This window comes from Nannobrachium achirus, assembly GCF_963921795.1.
Source record: "Nannobrachium achirus genome assembly, chromosome: 6".
Taxonomy (NCBI): domain Eukaryota; kingdom Metazoa; phylum Chordata; class Actinopteri; order Myctophiformes; family Myctophidae; genus Nannobrachium; species Nannobrachium achirus.
In genome coordinates, this window is record NC_137815.1 from 16296140 (window position 1) to 16318571 (window position 22432).

The 22432-nt window shown below is 41.6% G+C and overlaps 1 protein-coding gene across 1 annotated transcript in view; it reads left to right on the top strand.

Annotated features, from left to right (window-relative positions):
- Positions 1–13961: 13961 nt before the first annotated feature.
- Positions 13962–22432, top strand: part of LOC308286836 (delayed-rectifier potassium channel regulatory subunit KCNS2) — a gene marked incomplete at both ends in the record, with an annotated part of 29292 nt that continues 20821 nt past the window's right edge. The window contains 3 exons of the mRNA XM_080727959.1: positions 13962–14132; positions 18291–18424; positions 19210–19374. Coding sequence (XP_080584085.1) covers positions 13962–14132; positions 18291–18424; positions 19210–19374 — 470 coding nt within the window. The remainder of the gene's footprint in view (positions 14133–18290; positions 18425–19209; positions 19375–22432) is intronic.

The window sequence follows — 22432 nt, forward strand, 5'->3', positions numbered from 1 at the left end:
CCTCTGGATCAGAGAGAGAATAGAAATAGAAAGAGAAAGCGCAGTGCATCTTGGGTAGGAAGATGACAGCCAGATTATAGTTCTCCTCACATAATAGGCTGGCTTTCGTAATTCTGCCCATTTAAAATATATGTACCCAATCGTAACTCTTAGTTACATTGATAAGGTCCATGTGAACTAGGTTCAAGGTTCAAGGTTCAGTTTTATTTGTCTCCCAGGGGAGAAATTTGTCTTGGAGACAGAGTCACAGCTGCATACATATAAACACTTAACAGAAAAAACAAAAACAAAAAAGAAATTCAAAAAAAGACAATCAGAAACATACACATACAACCCATAGAGCCTGTCCTCAATTAGTTATGTGTCTATCATTTAGCATTTTGATTGACAGAGGAACAAACGAGTGCTTATATCTATTATAGTAGCATGTTGGGGTCCTAAATCTCCTGCCCGATGGCATTAGATCGTACTCTGGTTTCAGAACATGCAAGGGGTCGGACAAAATGTTCCGAGCTTGTCTTACTACTGCTTGCTCAAAGATGGCTTGAGGGGTGATCGGGGGGGTGGCCATACCCATGATCTTCCCTGCCATATTTGCCAGCCTAGCTATTTGAGACTTGTATACAACAGTCAGGTTACCAAACCAGCTAGACATACCATATCTCAGGATGGATTCAATACTAGCCCTATAGAAGGTCAACATAATATTTACACTGACTCCAAAAAGCCTTAGTCTTCGAAGAAAGTGTAGACGCTGATGTATCTTAGAGCATAAGGTTGTAACATGCATGTGCCAACTCAGATCCTGATCAATCTGCACTCCTAGGTACTTATAGGAGGCGACCTGCTTGATGTTATGGTCATGAACACTAATCATGCTGTGGTCTCCTATGGACCTGGGGTCTACTATGACCTCCTCTGTCTTATTTACATTTATTTTCAGATGATGTTGATCACACCACTCTATGAATCTGTCTACTCCAGATGTATGGCTGAGGATGTTAGAATCACTATTGAGCAGACTGAGTATCACAGTGTCATCTGAAAATTTAATAAAAAATTGATCAGGATGAGAACTGACACAATCATCTGTGTACAAAGTAAAAAGAAAGGAGGAACTAACTGTTCCTTGGGGCACCCCTGTACTCCCATATGTCTCCTCGGAGAGCACCGAGTTAAATCTCACCCTCTGTGGTCTCCTGGAGAGGAAGGAGAAATACCATTTTATAATAAAGGGGTTTACATTCAGCTGTGCTAACTTACGCAGCAGAATATCTGGATGAATCGTATTAAATGCAGAAGAGAAATCTATAAATAATAGTCTAGCGTATGCTACCTTACCCTCTAGGTGTTTCAGAGTGAGATGTGCTACTGTAGAGATTGCATCGCATGTACTGCGGTTCTTTGCATAAGCAAATTGATACTGGTCTAATCGAGGTCCTACCTCCTTTCGGAGTTCCTCCGTCAGAATCCTCTCCAGTGATTTTACTACATTTGATGTTATAGCTACAGGCCTATAATCGTTATCCTCGACCGGACATGCTTTCTTAGGGATAGGGACTATTACTGACCTTTTCCAGAGCTCTGGTACTGTATGTGAGTCTAAAGAGAGCTGGAAGAGCCTATGCCACGCTGGGGCTAGTTCCTCAGCACATGTTTTTAACAAAGAGGCATGCATGGCAACTAGTTTGTTGAAGCTTATTCATTATATTGAGCGAAATCGCGATCACCTCGCACGGCCGTACTAGACGCACGCCGTGTCGTGCAGTGCGGACCGTTGTTGAAAGCCTGAAGCAACATTCTCCACTGCACAAACTCCACCCCCGATAGGAAAAAGTGAATGGTTTTTTCTGGTTGGCCAGTCAGGGAGTCTCAGGGACCAATCAGAAGGCTGACAAACGGTGGATTGAGGACACCTGCTCCATAGGCGGGCTCTAAAACTGGTGCTTAAGTTTTTTTTAAATATATATTTTATATAAATATTGGTCCATAATACGGTTTTATACAGGTTTTAGCCTAAACAACCACTCAGATATTGAAATGTCATTTTCTGTCTGTCTCTAATTCCAAGCCATTTCAGAAACAATACCAAAATGCCCTTTGTTGGCAACGGGGCACTGGGTCTTTGGGCTCAACTTGGAATGATACAGAGAATATTAGAGACACCACTTTACCTCATGGTTCCACCTCATATTATATAGTCTCAATAGAATATAGCCTCCCATAAAGCACCGCCCCCTTCTCGAGGGGGCCCAATAGGAAATGAGCCCCCTGTGACATAGAATGGGGCCCGATTTCAAAAGAGTACCGTTCAGACACGCCCATTCAGAAAATCACTGAAATGAAAGGCAAGGCAAGGCTTAGAGTTAATGAATTGGGTTTTTTGGGGCTGGAAGAGACACTGGGAAGACCAAAAAACAAGACCTTTAAAACTGGTGGAAACTCAAGCTGGTTCACGGCCAGTTCAATGAAAGCACCAAGGTTCCAAGAATGTAGAACGGAACCTGTTCTAGAATCAAAGTTCTTTTGGCGGAAAAGGGGCCAGAAGTCCAAATAGTAGCTGATGCGTTGTGGCCAGAGACTTCATCAGAACATAGGATATGGCTGTATGTACAGTAGTATACTGTACTGTACTGTACTGTATGTCTGCAACAATGTAGATTTGCCTCTGTGAAAGCCAGCTTAATTAGTTTAAAATAGTAAAACTTTGCTGATCTACAAGCTCAAAATGCATCACATTCGGACATATCGTGGGCTTGTTGATCAGCTATTCGAGACAAAGTATACAGGGCTGAAGTGGTTACAACAACAACAGCAAACACAACAACCACGGCCGCTACATCACATAATATCTGCCTTATCTGTGTTTGCATTTACAGATTGCTCCGGCATTAGAAATCACCAACACACACTCAGCCATTGTTCTGTGTTGCACTTGGAGCGACTGACGTATGTTATAAAACGTAAGACCACGGCGTCGGCCAAGAACCATTAGCGCTGTGTGAAATAAAGTGTCCTTCCCAGTGTACACAGCCAAGATATCCATTTAGAGCATTTATAGGAGAGATTATCTGTATTATTAGTTATGAAAGATGGCTTTTAAGAGTGGGTTTCAAACGCAATTGACCTGATCTCATCATCTGTGTTTTGAGGTCAGATCGAGGGTTGTTGCCGTTACTGTGAAGCTTTATTTATTTAACCTTAAGTCAACTTGGCCGTACCGGCGAATCAAAACTGGACCTGGTACAAAATAGCAGATACTATCACTGAGAAAGACGCAGATGTTGTTTACATGGTGCCACGGTAGCAGCGAAACACCAAACAACACGATTAAACGCAACATAATATAGGCAAGGCAAGGGTCATCGGTGAGAGCACTTGAAGTTTACCTGAGTGAACGCTTTGCTAGATTCGGACCAGGGACATGCTGGGCCCCTGATTCAGCCCGGGAAAAAGAGTTGGAGAGGCCCTCATTGCGTGCTATAGCGCTGCTGCTACTCAAAGATTTGCCATTTCAGATCATGACAAGTGACAAGCCAGTGGGCCAATGAGTTTTATTTTGTCGTTGTCGGGTGGAAACCTTGTATGTCCAAAACCGTTTGTTTTGTATATCATTTTAAAAATTATTTAAACTAGTGAAAACAGCCGATCTACAAGCACACAACGCCTCGCACCGCGCACCGCGAGGCGTTGTGTGCTTGTAGATCTGCTGTTTTCACTACTTTTGTGCAACAGCCTTGTATGATGAAGCAGGGCTTTGCTTTGCGAAAAAATGTATACATTTGAAACTTGGAGATACGAGGTTTCTGCCCGACAGTGACGATTTAATTTGTTGGCCGCCCAGCCCCCAAAATGGAAAGAAGGCCGGCATTTTATTTTAATTTTTTTCCTAATGGCCGGCTTGGAACGGCCGGGAATGACCGGCCGTTCGGGAGTTGTCCTGCTTTTCCCAATGGCCAGCACGTCCCTGATTCGAACTATCTGACCATCTGTGTTTCCATTCCTTGAGGATGGCAGTGTCAGTCAGTGGATCTGTTCGTCCATCCCGCCCTTTGGCTGAGTCTAAATAACATTATCTCAAACACTACTTGTCTGAATTTCCACGTATTTAGCCGTGCTGCGCACCTTGCAGCTCCCCCAAGAATTAACCTACCGATTTGGTGACCCCATATGGCCTTTCCTGTTCTGCCAATAGGGATGGGACTAAAAGCGATATTATCGTTTATCGTGATAAAAAAAACACTCAAGATAATCATATTGTGGAAATTTAATTTATCGTGATATCGTCCTCCGTCATGCACTGGGATCAATGCACCTTTTATTTGCTGAGCTGCATATCCGGTATATTTAAACCCTCTATAATTGGTAAAAGGTACTCATAATATACGCACTTGATAACATTCTCTATCAAATGTCTTTGCCAAAGAATAGCCGATCTACAACATCACAACGCGTTGCTTTGCAACTTGTTGTGATCTTGTAGATCGGTATTTTTTTGGCAAATGTTCCGCCCCAGGATAATGGATTTTGATTATCGCGATAATATCGTAAATCGCGTCACAATAATCGTGATATGACATGTTCATATCGACCCATCCCTAACTAACCGCCACCCTGCAGGACAACATTTCCACTTTGCACACAACATATCGTTAGCCTCATAGCATAATTGCCTGGGTCATAAGCGCTGCCCCTGGAGGTGCTGATTCTTGGGGTCACGATTCACGATTTTTTTTTCTTCGATTCTTTCAAATCCAAACGATTCGAATTCAGAAACGATTATTTTCTGATTTAAAAACGATTCTCGATTCAAAACGATTCTCTATTCAATTCATATATCAGGATCTACTCCAGTCTGCTGGCATGAAAGCAGAGTACATTTACGTATCTTTTATAATTGTAAAGGTTTTATCAACTTATTGCAATAATGTAAACACACAAAGGTAAATCCAAGACAACATGTCTGATTTATTCATGCTAGCACACATTCTTTTAACTTGTACAAACAACAACATAATATCTAATAAATCATAAAAATCATAATATCTAATAAATAATATCTAATAAAGTATTTTTCTTTTTTTGAAAATGAGAATCGATTCTGAATCTTAACATGTTAGAAACACGATTCGAATTCGAATCGATTTTTTCCTGCACCCCTACCCAGGTGAAATGAGGGGCCCCCAGCACAAGCTCTGTCGTGCTGGGCGAGCTCGATTGGGGTTTAGCCCCCGGCCAAATGTACACGTCTAACACTGCTGCATCATTGTGCCTTATTGCCTGTGTCCTAGGCCAATCAGAATGCTTGTTACATTCCAAAAATGACTTATAGGCAGAAAGTGCTTTTAAGAAACGTCTTCCTTTTTCTGTAACAAGCATTCTGATAGGCTGAGAACATTGACAATAAGGCAGGATGAATCATAGTCCAAGAAATCAAAAATGGGGGTCAACCTCCCACTAATTGCAACAAAACCAAACTCTGCTGATTTTGTATCCTCAATATGTCCTGAATAACAGAAACAAAAAGTCCCAAGGAATCCTATGAAGGGAAAGTTTTGAAAATGGCCTGTAAGTATGACCCCCACAAAAGACGTTTTTTGGCCCTTCTGCTGGATTATATTTTTGTTCCTTGTATCAAAACAAGGACACAGAATAGCAATAAAACCAAACTCTGCTGATTTTGTATCCTCAATATGTCCTCCTGAATAATAGAAACAAAGTCACAAGGAATTCTATGAAGGGAAAGCTTTGAAAATGGCCTGTAAGTGACCCCACGAAAGACGTTTTTTGGCCCTTTCTGCTAGATTATAGGTTTAGTATTTGAGAGTAGAGTTAGGCAGAAATAAATAAAGGCAGATAAACATGACTTTTTTTATTTGTATTTTGTCTCTCCTGAAAACCGTACAAAAAAATGGCCTATAGGCAATTATGCTATGAGGCTAACGATATCTCAACATGTTGTGGGCAGTTTATCTCATGCTCCCTGGAGTATGAACCTTAACCATGCACATGAGGGCTGACCCAACGACCTTTCCTCCAGCACCACTCTTAGGCCAAAATGTGCATTTGTTTCTATATTGCATTTTTTCTTTTATTATAATATTTCCAATCTTTAAAATGTTACTTAATATATACATGTATACGTTAGTCCTTCAGTGAATATTATAAACAAAGCAACCTTCCCTTGTAGTTGAGTCATATTTGACCGGGAGTGGTGATACTTTGACTCATATCAAGTAGACTACTGTGGTTGAGTTGAGTCCACCACTGGTGAGTGAGAAAGTCTCACAGAATCAAAATCTTACTCCTTGTTGCAAGAACATAGATTTACCACTAGATGGAGATATTGCATTATGTTCTCAACTCTGGTCCCGAGGAGTCAGTACCACTACTTTATAATATGTGTGTGGGCACTGGGCATATCCATTATCTGTTGATGTTTTTCATTAATAAATAGGTATTTAAAAATACATAAGAAAGCCACGAACAAAATAAATCAACAATATATATTTGAATGATCTATGCTAATTCATCAATAAGGGTTTAATAAGGGTGAAACTATTGAAACAACCAGCTTTTTTGTGAGAATTGAAATGTTTTCAAAATGTCCAAATGTTCAAAACCTTAAACAAACATTTTCAACATACGCAGCACGTCACTGCACTGTGAGCTTGTAGATCTATTATTTTTAAATAGCCAACATAAATGGATGAAGTGGTTAAATGTATTCTAATGCTGTGTTAACTGTTTGCTGGGGACCTTGCTCTAATACTGCTCTAATACCCTAACAGGATTTTAATCATTCCAATATACTGTTTTGCACAATTGCACATGCTTTTTGCATGCCCCTAATGTCCTAATTGGATGAACATGCACTTGAAAGATGAGTCTTCAAAGTGAATGTGGCTATTCCTTCAGTATATAGGACGTTTGGGGCTGTAATATTGACATGAATGACCAAGCCCTTTGACAAGAAAAAAACAAGTCAATCAATTTCATGCATGCGTCAGGGGCTGTTAAGTATGACATCATTTTGTAGGCAGAGGAGAATTTCTGCCCCCAGTTTCCGTGAATCTTTTTACTATTTTTACTATTTAGGTCTACACTTTTTTCTTCTCTTTGTTGTTGAAAGGAAAGTGTTAGAATTATAGGCTAGTCGTTATTTTTTAGTCGTTGTTTTTTGAAATAGCGAGGGACAGAAAATGCTCTGGGGGCAGATTCTCCTCTGCCTACAAAATGATGTCAAGGCTTAAAAGCCCCATAGGGGTCCCCTGACCTCTTGGGAACCCACCCCTGATTAGAGGGTGTGGTCAAGACCAAGACTGGCCTGGTAGCCCACTTAGTGTCAATCAAGTGCAGGTGTGGTAGATTAGGGAGAGACTGTGCTCTTTGTGTGCTCAGATTACATTTTGGGCTGTATTTTTACCTTCATATTTTTTTAGCCTTGGCTACTGAAACTAAGTGACAGAAATAAATAGGCCAGCCTACTTTGTTATGAACGTTTGGAAATCTGTTTTGTTGTTGAGCATGTGTAAACAATCTAATCTAATTGGTTAAAGACAAGTATAGGACTGTATTGTCACTGACTAGGCCTACAGAGGAATAGACAGTGAAGTATAGCAGTTAATTGTTCTCAAAGTGGGGTCCGGCCGGGGACCCCCAGTACCCATCCTTGAGGGGATTCCAGGGGGTCCCCAGCAAAATGTGTTAAAAGCGGTTAACCAATTTAAACACTAGCCTATTTAGGCTACATCGTCTATTAAAAAAAAGAAAAAAAGAATGTGGTCTGTTTTTTGAAACATAATCAACAGTAGGCTACAATAAGGAGGTTCATGGCACAAGATATGTTCAGATGTGGTTTCACTGCCAAATAGGCCTACAGTATACAGTAATTGCAGCCATAGGCCTATTAATTTTGGGGTCCCTGTTGAGTGAGTGAAAATGAACCACACTCAGGGACCGCATGGGATCCCTGACTGACGGAGAGAGCCGGAATGTTCCGAGTGTTCTGTTCTCCCCTCGTGTGGAGAGACACGCAGCGGAGCGGAGGATAGACTGAACTGAACTGGAGAGGAGACTGGAGAGAGGAGACTCATTGAAACAAATCACCTGATGAAGGAAGGAACTATTCTTTCTTTCTTTCTTTCTTTCTGCTATCACTTTATTCCGCTTCTTAAGGCTACATTCACTAAGATTATTTCTTGCGTTTCTGTAGTTTCTAGGCCTATTCTACTTTCTCCTGGCATCGGTGAAAGAGAGCTCTAAAACTTTATCTACCATGGGGTGAAAGAAGAAGATGATCCTGTAGCCAATTAATAAGGAAAGCATTCCAGAGCATCTGGAAGACGTCTGCAGGTGAGGCTCTTTAATTTATTATGCTTTAATCAACTTGTATTAGCCTACACAACATAGCCTATTCACTTTCATTCTGTATGAGGCAGCATGCGCACAAAGCTCACACAGATTGACAATATTCAATATTCGAACTGAAACGAAAATGTGAGTTAATGCCTGCTTTGTAGAATAGCATATAAAATAATAATATATAATATAATAGCCTATACATATTGTCTTTAAACTAAGTTCACGTGTGATGTAATGGCAGAAATGAGAACAGACAACACATAAGACAACAATAAAACATTCCAGCATATTCCAGTCCATGTTTATTTTGAGAAGTCACAAATATTAGGCTAGCTATCTTGAGGAGAGCTTTTGCAGGACTTTTAATTATTGTAGCCTAATCTGCTTACGGTCTGTATGAATCTATACCAGCGATATTGGACTGGACAGTTTATACTTGCCCTGGGATTTTAAGATGCACTGCTTCTGTTGAATTATAGATAACTTTATTTCTGTATGCATGGACATCCCCCTGGGAGCACAGGCATGGGGGGGAGAGAGAGAGAGAGAGAGAGAGAGAGAGAGAGAGAGAGAGAGAGAGAGAGAGAGAGAGAGAGAGAGAGAGAGAGAGGATTGTGTATTAGGCATTAGGCAATACCTATACATTATGTCAGCTATTAGTTCTCAAACTTTTTCTTTTTGCTAAAATGTTTCAAAACATCATTACAAAATGTATGATCTCAAGCTTTGCTTTGGGGAAATATCAATTTTCTTTGGTGTTTAATTATGTAAGAATTACTATTAGCTTGCAGCATGGTGCCTGCAATTCAATTAGTTAAAAAAAAGTAAGTAAGACAATATCAACTATTGATCCTGCTATCTACAGCATCTATAGGGTCAGGTTAACTAGCTACTATTGATTTGATTTGCTAATGCTTCCACTCACAAAATGTTTACCTTGGTGGATATGCCTTCTCATGTTTCTCTGTGCATTTTACACTACTCTATAAATAGTTATGATACATACAGATTAACCACTTAAACCCCAGCATCCACTGTGGGGAAAGCCTTCGCGGGGAAATAACATAACAAAATGATAACAAAACTGCGATAACAAAAACATCCTAGGCTAAGAGCTATATTTCTGTCCATGTCTTACCCCTTATCCCTAAACTTCTTTTCCTTTTATTTACTATTTGGAAAAACATTTTAAAATACTTCAAATACGTTGTGAGCTTGTAGATCAGCTATTTGAACTATTCAGTCTTTTTGGGGGGTCCTTGGCATGACAGCTACTACAACTGTTTCTGTTTTCCCCCCTCAGAGTATTAGTTTTGTGTCATAAAAAAGGGAGAGAATGAGTAAACCTACAAAAGTCGGAAGTATCTTTGTACAGTGTGTTCACTTCGTTCCATTGATAAAGAATGGTAGAGTGTAACTATGTAGCTTCCAGTGTGAAGCAGCATTACTCAAGACTAAGAGACAGAGGCACTAACACCAGCACAGGAATGCATTTATCAATTTGCCATCTCCTCCTTAGTAGATACACGCACGCACGCACACACACACGCTCTCTCACGCATGCACGCTCTCTCACGCATGCACGCACGCACGCACGCACGCACGCACGCACGCTAATCAAATGTCACAGGTGTTTACAGCCTTACAGGCCTGGCATGGGCGGCATGGGTCCATTAGGTCACTGCATGCACTGCACTGAGGCTGAGTCGCCTGTACTGTAATATGTAAAAAACACTATTATGACAATCGAAACCAGGAGTACCTTTGTGTAGTTTAAATGCCAAAGGTCACAACGTAAGGTTTAGTTTGAAAGTGTTATGCCCATATTTGGTACAAAAGCAATATGCTGTTTACTTCAGTTCTAACCATAACAATATGGGGTCAAACATGAGAAGGCTAATGTTGCAAATGTATAATCATTTTGACTTCTTGTCAGACAGCGGTACAGTAGAAAGCTGCAGTCTGTGTTTTTTCTCTACAGTTACACATACATCAGCAGCAGAGAGACAGTGTAGTGCAGAGATATTTACCTGGTGGCCCCTGGGACGAATTAGGCCATGGGGAGTTTTCTTGTGGACCTCGATCACATTCCATATTCCACTGTAAAGAAAAAAAAATGCTTGTACAGGATGACCATTCCATTTTGAATGTTTTTATTTTTATTTTTTATATATAACCGAAAATCACAAATGTTTAATTTATGCACTTGCGTCATATTTTGATACGATCAGTCCCTACTGGGACTGATCGTGGGTCGCTACTGGGACGTAAAGTCGAGACTTGATCACCCCGGCTGGATTTATAGTGACTCATAGGAATAGACTACGTGACAACCAGGAATAGTCTGGTGACCACCGGAGAGACGGGTGACAGCCGGAATGTAGACGGCACCCGGGAGCAGTATGGGTTAGCGCCCCATGCAGCCTGTGTCTTCCGTGAGGAAGAAACACAACAAACCCACAGTGTGGCCTTTAGGAGGGCCAGTCAGGAACCCACTGCTCCTGAATGAAATGTCTGGTACTGGGAGTCTGGTCCTGGACCTGGTGAGAGCAGGAGAGGACCTGGTGAGACGTAGGAGGGGCCCGGACAGGAGTCAACCCACAGAGCTTGGTTCTTCCATGCACCAGATTGCCTCTCCCAGTCTCGGCAGAGTAGTTCCGGAGCGGTGGAGTGAATGGTCCTGCCTTTCCCTATTGGGAGTTGGGACTGATCGTGGGGAGCTACTGGGAAGTAAAGTCGGGACTTGATCAACCTCGGCTGGGTCACCTGAGCGAGGGGTATGATGTTGCGAGACCTGAAACCCTTATGACCTTGGGCTACATCACTGAGGATACGTCCCAGGTGCATCCATGGCATGTTTTTTCGTTCTGATGTTTGAGAGGATAATATCTGCGCCAGACCTTTATACTAAGTGCACTGGCTTTGAATTTGAGAAGGAAGATAGGTGGCCTATTTCAATGTGTTCTCTGCATGGTGTAAATGTCAAGGAAACGTCTTGGAGAGAAGAGAAGTTGAGGCATGCTGACACGGTGAAAGATTTTCCATGTTCGTATGAAATGGACGAAAGGTTCTTTGACTGAGCACCTGTCTGATAATTGCACATGCTCTTATGCTGTGTTTCTTGAACCATTACTGTAGCTGAGAGAGAGAGTTCATGGTGACATTCAGCCCAGCTGGCTGCTATTGAGTGATTGAATGAAACATACGGCTGTATAAAAGCTAATGGATGAGATGGAGAATTATTTCTTTGGTGTGATGGACACAAATCCACTCGAAACTCAGAAATGGGTAGAGGGTGATAGTCAAGAAAGACTCACGCCAGTGGCGTCAATTCAGCAAAAGCTAGGGTATGGCAAAGATGGGAGTCACGCTGAGGAAGACCCACACGGGTCGAAACGTTCGTTTGTCGCTGCTGTGCTGCTGGGGCATCTTGAAAATAAAGAGAAAGATTTCATTCTAAAGTGAGTGCTGGCATCTCCTTTCTAAGTTCATTCGTTCCACGAGCCGTGCACCCAAGACAAGTATTTGATGGAACAACTGTGTTTGACGAGTGCTCCTCTCTCTCTCTTCCAAAGATGGGAGTCCTCATGGAAAAGAGGTATTACATTGTGTATAACACGTTCTATTGTGAAAACAGCAGATCTACATGCTCACAACGCCTCACACTGCGAGGCGTTGTGAGCATGTAGATCTGCTATTTTCACAATGTCTGAAAAAAAAAAACGAGTTTCGCAGTTATTTACACAGGTTTCTACGGTTTCTTGGGCTGGATAAGGCAGCCTGAAGTGCAGCTAAACTTGGCATGTTAGTAAACGCGCCACAATTAACAATAATGCATTGCAACTGTGCAGCTGACCTGCGGAACCTGGGAATATAACATTTTGTCAAAATGGGGAGAATAAAAGTGTGGAGAATATAATTATAAAACCTTGCTAAAGTGACATTTTGTTAAATCTTGCATTTGTAGTTATTTTACTGTAATTTAACAACATAATAACCAGAACAGAAAGCGACATTCATGGATTTATATTTAAAAGTAACTTTTATTTTCCCCTGACCCAGGGTATGGCAGCTGCTTACCCCTGCCATACCCAATTGACGCCCCTGACTCACGCTGTGCTCTTTTATGTTGATGTGCCACTGAAAGATTTAGTGTTTTTTTGGCTTTTGTCAAGCTACTCGGGTACATGGTGAAAAGAAAATGATGCTGAACAACTTGAAAGCCACATCATTCTGAAAGAGGTGAATCCAGCCACAAGCTACTTGGAAATGTAAGCTGGACACACGTGACATTTGACGTCAGTCGCCTGAAATAATTGTACCGGGGCAAATTATCCAGTCTCTCTATTTGAGATGTTTTAAAAGTTTTCAAAAAGTTCAAATCGGTTAATTTTAACGCAAGGAGAGCAACAAACAAGAAGTTTCTGTCTACTTTTCTTAAATAGATTATGTGAGCTAGTTTATCACTTTCTTTATAGGTGAATTTCTGGGCGTTCCAGATACATACTGGAACTCCCAGAAACTGGTGCTTATAAAAAACTGAAAGTTCATAACACAGCAGAAGATCAGAAATTGACTTTGGCTCTAAAACAGGGGTCTTCAACAGGGGGTCCTCCAAATCTTCGTGTGATAGAAAATCTTTATATATTTTTTTATATTAACCACTTGAACCCTAGCGTCCATATTCTGAGAACCAAAAATAGCAGTATGTTGAAGATGTAAGGGAAAAGCTTGGGTCAGATAACAGGGAAACATCCACAGACTGCAGTACAGGTCTAATCGTGTTAAATCCACATCAGCACCGCACCTGTCTGTGAGACCAAGGAGCCATTTCCTCACAAGCCTGCAATTACAGCCTCTAATGTTGCTAAATTACATTACAATCACACTTGACCTGAGCTGGAACACAGCTCACAGCTCTGAACAGGGATACCTCTGCTTCCCCTGCTTCACAGAGGTTTCCCCAAGCAATGGTCAGATATGAAACTTGTGTTACTAACGGTTTAAAAGCAATGGAGTCAACAGAAACCTCCTGTCTCCATATCTAACTTCTTTTCACTTGATCATACTACAGCATCACACAAAAGCATAGATCTACAAGCTCAAAACATGGCTCGAAGTTACGCACTATCGGCTACTTTTGCTACTTTTGAATTTGAATGCTGAAGAGAGAGAGAGAGAGCGAGAGAGAGAGAGAGAGAGAGAGAGAGAGAGGGAGAGAGAGAGAGAGAGAGGGAGAGAGAGAGAGAGAGAGAGAGAGAGAAGAGAGAGCAACCTGAAGTGAAGTAAACTGTTAAAATAAAGGACGTGTATGGAGGCTAGTATTTACAATTCATTCACTATTAAGAATTGTTAAAGACGGGGTGCCAGCTTTCAGGAAGAAACCAGAAATACACAGGGAAGGCAAATTTGCACATTATAACCACACCCGGTGGTCTATTAGAGTAATGTCAACTCCATAGACACATGATACAAATCAGAAAAAGTACACAATTATGACACCACCTCTTTAAATATGCACTGAATCACCCAGGACACCTCTTCTTTAAACCTTGATCATTTTTTTAAATCCATTTTCAATAATTTATCAGGTCATCATGGTGAAGGAGAGGCTCCCCCGCTGGGTGCACCAGGGCCCAGAGGAGGGCCTGGTTCATGTGAACGTGGGGGGTCTGAAGAGGAGCCTCTGCTCCAGCACTCTGAAGAAGTTCCCCGACACCAGACTGGGCAAGCTGCTGTCCTGCGACTCTGAGGAGGACATTCTGCAGGTCTACACATCATCACACCACATTAACCACTGTTATAAGACCCTCATACTGCAGGTCTACACATCATCTTATTACATTAACCACTGTTATTAAGACCCTCATACTGCAGGTCTACACATCATCTTATTACATTAACCACTGTTATAAGACCCTCATACTGCAGGTCTACACATCATCTTATTACATTAACCACTGTTATTAAGACCCTCATACTGCAGGTCTACACATCATCTTATTACATTAACCACTGTTATAAGACCCTCATACTGCAGGTCTACACATCATCTTATTACATTAACCACTGTTATTAAGACCCTCATACTGCAGGTCTACACATCATCACACCACATTAACTACTGTTATAAGACCCTCATACTGCAGGTCTACACATCATCACACCACATTAACTACTGCTATAAGACCCTCATACTGCAGGTCTACACATCACACCACATTAACTACTGCTATAAGACCCTCATACTGCAGGGCTACACATCATCACACCACATTAACTACTGTTATAAGACCCTCATACTGCAGGGCTACACATCATCACACCACATTAAACACTGTTATAAGACCCTCATACTGCAGGTCTACACCTCATCACACCACATTAACCACTGTTGCAGGCTTAGAATTATTGAATGCTTTAACCAGTGAAAAATAGCAGATATACAAGCTCACAGCGCGGCACCGAGTGCCGCGCTGCAAGCTTGTAGATCTGCTATTTTTGAAAAAGTCGTGAAAATGTGTGCAAATCTTTGAATATATGTATTTTCAAAGCGAACGTTTGTAACTAAAATTTTGCTTCTCGGGGGTCCCTGGAACTAGATATTTTGAGATGGGGGTCCGTGTCCAAATAAATATAATTCTGGGAGTCCTTCACATGAAAAGGTTTGAGAACCACTGACATAGTAGTCTCTCAAGAACAGACTAACTGAGCTCCACTTAAGTGAAAAGGACCATTTCTTTGACGATGGCTAGCCAGGTTGCTGACATAGAAACAGGTTTTTCAAAAAATCTTAGAAGGATTCAAAAGACACTTATAGAATCGGGTCAAAATTCTAATTTTCACGATTTAAAAAAAATAGCAGATCTACAAGCTTGCAGCGGAGTGCCGCGCTGTGAGCTTGTATATCTGCTATTTTTCAATAGTTAAAGCATAAAATAATAATACACAATAATGTGTACCCGTTCTAAATGGGTTAAGACCCTCATACTGCAGGTCTACACATCATCACACCACATTAACCACTGTTATAAGACCCTCATACTGCAGGTCTACACATCATCACACCACATTAACCACTGTTATAAGACCCTCATACTGCAGGTCTACACATCATCACACCACATTAACCACTGTTATAAGACCCTCATACTGCAGGGCTACACATCATCACACCACATTAACCACTGTTATAAGACCCTCATACTGCAGGTCTACACATCATCACACCACATTAACCACTGTTATAAGACCCTCATACTGCAGGGCTACACATCATCACACCACATTAACCACTGTTATAAGACCCTCATACTGCAGGGCTACACATCATCACACCACATTAACCACTGTTATAAGACCCTCATACTGCAGGGCTACACATCATCACACCACATTAACCACTGTTATAAGACCCTCATAATGCAGGTCTACACATCATCACATCACATTAACTACTGTTATAAGACCCTCATACTGCAGGTCTACACATCATCACACCACATTAACTACTGTTATAAGACCCTCATACTGCAGGTCTACACATCATCACACCACATTAACTACTGCTATAAGACCCTCATACTGCAGGTCTACACATCACACAACATTAACCACTGTTATAAGACCCTCATTCTGCAGGTCTACACATCATCACACCACATTAACACTTTGGTAGCCGCGGCAGAACCCCCTGAACAGAGGTACTGCCGAAGAAATAAGCTATTTATTTACAAACATGTTTTAAAAAAACAAAGCCCACATGATAACAACACGTAATGGAGTGCTCGGTACAGCGTGTATATTCATCCTGGAGAGGTCGACGTGCTTACTTTGAGGACGCGGCGAGGAGATCTCTTCCATTCGTTTCCGTGCGGCGAAGCAGGGAAAGGAGCGATAGGGAAGAAGTGATTGAGACTGCGATCCACGAACAGAAACATAAACGCTTGTAATCCAGCCATGTTGTTTGTGCTTCGTGTTGATTTTCAACACCGTGGAGTGGAGGAGTGGCTCCAGAGCCAACCATCCAGCCGGAATGTAAGTGAACGGCGCGGCCTGCTGGATGCTACGAGTATCACACCCACGTCCAGAAAATGAGTGAGAGAGGATGTTAACCGTTTCAGATGGCTCCAAAAAGACACAGAGAAGAACGGCCGATCATTTTTTTTTTTATAATTATCATTTATATCAAAAGTCCGGGAATGTACGACCGGCGCACTGGGTGGTCCGGACAAGTACGGGCAAGTACGGCCGGGCTTACAAAGACCTCATACTGCAGGTCTACACATCATCACATCACATTAACCACTGTTATTAACAATTTTGCTGCCATTTTAAACATAGCTCTAGTAAGCAGCTGCCAAATTGTCCTTACCTTTTAACGTGGGCACGCGCACGCATCGTGCACAATCTGTGCGCGACTCATCTAGTAGACTGTAGACTCGGTGACAAGCTTTCGAATAAAAAAACCCCCATTGAAATAGACATATCCGTTGCCACGCTGTATTCCTGCTTATCCGCCAGTGTTTACATGAAAAAGCATTGAAAAAAGCCAACTGTGCGCTATGGTAACAAGTGGACACGTTCGCGCACAAAACGCACGATATGTGCGGGGATCATAATCCAGGCGTGTAGAGACTGGATCAAAGTTTCCAAACGCAAAAATCCGATTGAAAAACAAGCGTGCCATCGCCGAGTAGCTTTCTCCTCTGTTACACTGTAAACCAACGGAGGCGGGACTATGGCCCAGGCTCAGACAGGATACGGAGAGCTAGATCCGGTCCAGACCGGAAATGACCGGATACAGTTAGGGGGGCGGGCCTAAAGAGCCAGAATCAGCGAAAATTTGCGATAATACTTTTAATCCTTTCATAATGATTAAAGCTAATTAAACTTCCGGGTTCGACGGGCATGGCACCGCGGTACAGCGGGAAATCTACGGTTTCTACGGGCATCGCCCAGAATGAGTTAAGACCCTCATACTGCAGGTCTACACATCATCACACAACATTAACCATTGTTAAGTCAATTCAATTCAAAGGCATGAGAAAACATACGTTTACATTGCCAAAGCAGAAGTGTACACAATACAATTCAATTCAATTCAAAGGAGCTTTATTGGCATGAGAAAACATACGTTTACATTGCCAACGCAAGTGTCACAAATAAAATAAAAACAGTTGAAAATGGGGAACATAAAAATACATTGGGAGGGGGTACAGCATTGTGTAAACAGAGCTATGTCGCATTGTGACGTTTTATATATATATACAGGGTATAAAGCTTTTGGAACAAATAACAGCATTATTTGTTCTCAAAATGCATTTAAAGAATACAATACAATATATACAATACAATACAATACAATACAATACAATTGGAAACAAAATATGTCCAATTGAAAGGAGTACCTCAGGGCTCTATACAAGTGACTTTTCTGTTTTCGCTCAACATTAAAGGGGAGAACCACCCAGTTTCAACAATCAACTATATCATTAATATACCTTTGAGTTGTTATGTGGAAATAAGAAAGGAAGCCCCCAAGCCCCCCTTCTGTGTTGCCTAGAACTGTGTACTTTGCAAGCCAAACCCCTTTAAATATCATCTCTGTCAGATGGAAACCTCATTGTGCCCAAAACTGTTACTTTTTGGGATTCAAATTCAAAATCTGCAAGCTGAAAAGTAGCAGCATCTCACAAAAGTAGCTGAAAACGCATCTGCTACTTTTGTGAGATGCTGTTGCTAAGATCAAGTATGACATTAATTTGTGAAAAACACACTAAAAATATGGAGATAAGAGGTTTCTATCCGACAACAACGATATCCAAATAACCGATCATTTCATCAAAGTACATGACAGTACTTTGTTACTGCCCACCACTGAACATTGAAACAATCAAAGCTTTTGTCTTCCTCCTGTGCTGTAGGTGTGTGATGACTATGATGTTCAGCGGAAGGAGTTTTACTTTGACAGGAACCCTGGTTTGTTCCCCTACGTGCTACACTTCTATCAGACTGGAAAACTGCACATCATGGACGAGCTGTGTGTCTTCTCCTTTAGGTACAACAATCATCTGCCTGTCTCTGTCTGTCTCTGTCTGTCCTGTCCTGTCCTGTCCTGTCCTGTCCTGTCCTGTCCTGTCCTGTCCTGTCCTGTCCAACCTATGGGTTGAGACCACATGCTTTTGGGGGTCCCCAGATGACAGTGAAGTGACAATTTAAAAGTAGTCAATAAACTTACAATAACTAGTCCTGTGACCGGGGGTGTGCAATGAGGGATTGAATGTAGGAGTCTCAGAAGTAATGTTGGAGAACCCAGACCGGTGCCCGTTGGGCAGAATAGTCACCATTGATGTATCCGTCTGTCTGGCTGGCACTCTTTTATGCCCATATACTGTATGGTCTTCCATGTCCAGGCCAGTCTGATATATCATCTCCAAATTCCGGACAGACATTCGTTAAATTAATAGTTCGAAAATTGGCCAAATTCTCAAATAATATAAGAAAGAGGAAAACATTTTGAAAACAACCAAGCTACACAAGCTCACGTCTCACAGCGTGAGCCATTGTGAGCTTGTAGATTTATCTGTGGGATGTAATGTATGCCTCAACTTCTACAATTTCATGTCCTTGTCAGGGTGGGGTCCCCACTCCCCAGTTAAAATATGATTATTTTGGGGGGTCTATGATGTCATATTGAAGACATCAGGGTCAGTGTACTCTCCATATACAGTACGTACAGTATGGGGATTTGCAGTTTTATCAGTATTTTTGGGAGAGACGCTGATCTGACTGACTTGCCTCCTTGTGTGTGCTAAATACATCTTTTCTCTCCTCCGCCTCCAGCCAGGAGATCGAGTACTGGGGCATCAACGAGTTCTTCTTGGACACGTGTTGCAGTTACCGTTACCACGACCGCAAGCTGGAGAGCAGCCGCCGTCGCAGCTGGGACGACGAGAGCGACGTCAGCAGCATCGACACCTCTGTCGACGAGATATCGGAAATGAACAGGTACGAAAAAACAAAAGCAAATAAATATCACTTAAACGGGTCAAAGAAAAAGAAAAGTAAAATGTACCAGGAGATGCAAACCTTCCCACCAAGCCTGCACTCCAAACCACTAAACACGTGATCTCAGGCATTGTCACTCGAGACAAAATATGGCACACAAGCAGTGGTGATTAGGAGACATGTTTCAGCAATCAATGACTGGCTCATGGACTGCAGTGGTTCTCAGCAAATGATTTTGGGGGGGGGGGGGGGGGGGGTCCTCAGATGTTTCGTTTAATGTTAACATTGTTTTCTCACTCAGCAGTAAAGAGACCAACATACAGTATAAGTGTATACATGGTATCTGCATGTTTCTAAAGTGAGAAATGAAGGACTTTCAAGACCTTTTACTTTTGCCAAATTGTCAAATATTAGAGGCAGAAATTTTGAAAATAGCAGTTCTACATGCATGTATGCATGGTGGGTCTCCAGTTGAAATATGATTATTTTGGGGGTCGCGGCCTGATAAGGTTGAGAACCACTGATGGACTGTACTCTAATTGAGTAACTGAGAAGCAGGTTCTTTGATTGCGACCGTAGGTCGCATTTACTACCAAAACCTCCACCGGCTGTCCGTCTGTGAGTGAGTCAGTCACACTTTTGCCCTGCTCATATCTCCACAACCGTTGCCCCCAACCTACGGTCGCTTATCTCCCGATTAGGGAGTCTTACTGGTAACTTTTACTTCTATATCAACGTGCTGCTGTGTAGATCGGGCTCCCAAAGATTAAACACATTTCTATTATAGTACACACTCAGAAGTACACACCTGTAAGCGTCCACCCTCATTTCCTCAGCTCTTCATGGATCTTCAGGTTCAGTTATCGGCAGAGCAGAACGACACCAGCACTACTTCCTGAAGCTCCGTTTTCATGAAAATCAATCTGCTCTTTGACCTGGACCTTGACTGAGATCTTAACCTTTGACCTTTTCGACTCAATACTCATCCATGCATTCTCAAGTTACTCGGCTGACAGAAGGGACCGGTTACAGTACGCTATATTGGAATCCGTAGGAGACGCGTGCGGAAGGAGCGCTTGTTTTCTGTGATGACGACGGAGGCGCGCCGTCTCAGGCGACCTTGATCCACGCGAGACACCGCCAAGTGAGCGGTGGCGAGCGAGTCGCCGTGTTGAGCGTTGCGAAGGTCGCATGAGCCGACTCAGCGCCGTTACCGAGTTATGTGCCGTTATGGACAGAATAGTAAATCCACCGACTTTTGGCACCTCCACGCGGTACAAGTGAACACAGCGGGGCGCTCCCGACCTCCGCTCCAGCCAATCACAAGCCGCTGATTCTAATTTATTCACCCCCGTATCCTACGGACTCCATTATCGCTTACAGTACATGAAAAGCCGCAGCAACGGTAATAACACAGCCTCAGCGCCCCCTACCAATAAACAAGGGAATGACAGTATGATATGAAGGGCTGAGCAATAGCAAAGATACAGATTGCGATTACTATTAACGAACCATTATAAAGAAAAAAAGTTAAAATAGCCGATCAACAAATTCAGTGAGCTTGTACAGTATATCGGCTATTTTTACATGCCAATGTTTTACAATGATTATTATTTTTGTATTATTATTTATTGGCGATTCGTTGATATGAGAAATGAAAAGAAAGAAAAAACTTTTCGATTAACGTATATGAGCAAGATTAAAGGGGAAGACCACCCATTTTCAATATTGAGCTATGTCATTAATATACCTTGTGTGGAAATTAAAAAAAAGTTCCCCCCCTTCTGTGTTGTAAGGTATATTAAAGGGGAAGACCACCCATTTTCAATATTGAAATATGTCATTAATATACCTTAGAGGAGTTGTGTGGAAATAGAAAAAAAGTTCCCCCTCTTCTGTGTTGCCTAGAACTGGAGGATTGATTTTGGGGTTTGTATTGTAAATTACAACTTGATGACATCACACATTGTACTTTAAAATACAAACCCCAAAATCAATCCTCCAGTTCTAGGCAACACAGAAGGGGGGGGACTTTTTTTTCTATTTCCACACAACTCCTCTAAGGTATATTAATGACATATTTCAATATTGAAAATGGGTGGTCTTCCCCTTTAATGACATAGTTCAATATTGAAAATGGGTGGTCTTCCCCTTTAATCTTGCTCATATACGTTAATCAAAAAGTTTTTTCTTTCTTTCTATTTATCATATCAACGAATCGCCAATAAATAATAATACAAAAAAATAATAATCATTGTAAAACATTGGCATGTAAAAATAGCCGATGTACTGTACAAGCTCACTGAGTTTGTTGATCGGCTATTTTAACTTTTTATCTTTAGAATGGTTCGTTAATAGTAATCGAGGCAAAAGTTTGAAATATTGTGATATTGATTTGAAGTCATATTTCCCTGCCCTGATCCATTGCTCTCCTCCTCCCCTCTGGAATACAAATCTACATCATCACTCAAAGTAAAGCAACCAACTTGGCTACCGGCAGCCAATTTCACTTCAATTATATTTAACATAAAAAGTTATGTAGTTCCCCTCTGGTTTTTCTTTTTTATCCCTTCTCTTGGCAGTTAACATCTTTTATTGTAATTGTATTTTTCCTCAGATTTGCTGGCTGTGTGTTTAGACTAGATTAGATTTGACCCTGCTCTGTACAGGACTTTATTATTTTGAAAAGTACAAAACAAACATTTTTATTAAATGTATCCACAGCAATTAAACTGGTTATTGATTTGCAACGAGATTGTTTTAATGTCCATTCTCAAAGTGCAGTTGCCAGTCTATGCCATAATACAGTAATATGAAGTATTGGAGCATATTATGAGTAAAGAGTTTAGGCGGTATCGGCAGCTTTTCCAATACTGGATCGTTAGAGAAATCGACTTTATAATTCGTTTTAATCTTCATCAAGCAATTTTCACAAGGTAACCAAACGGCCAGAAAACTCCCTCTGTTTCCTAATTCCCTTTCTCTCTCTCCCTTTCTATAGACGTCAGCCGTCTTTAACACGGTTTGTCTGAATCTCAAGTCTGTCTCTCTCTGTCCT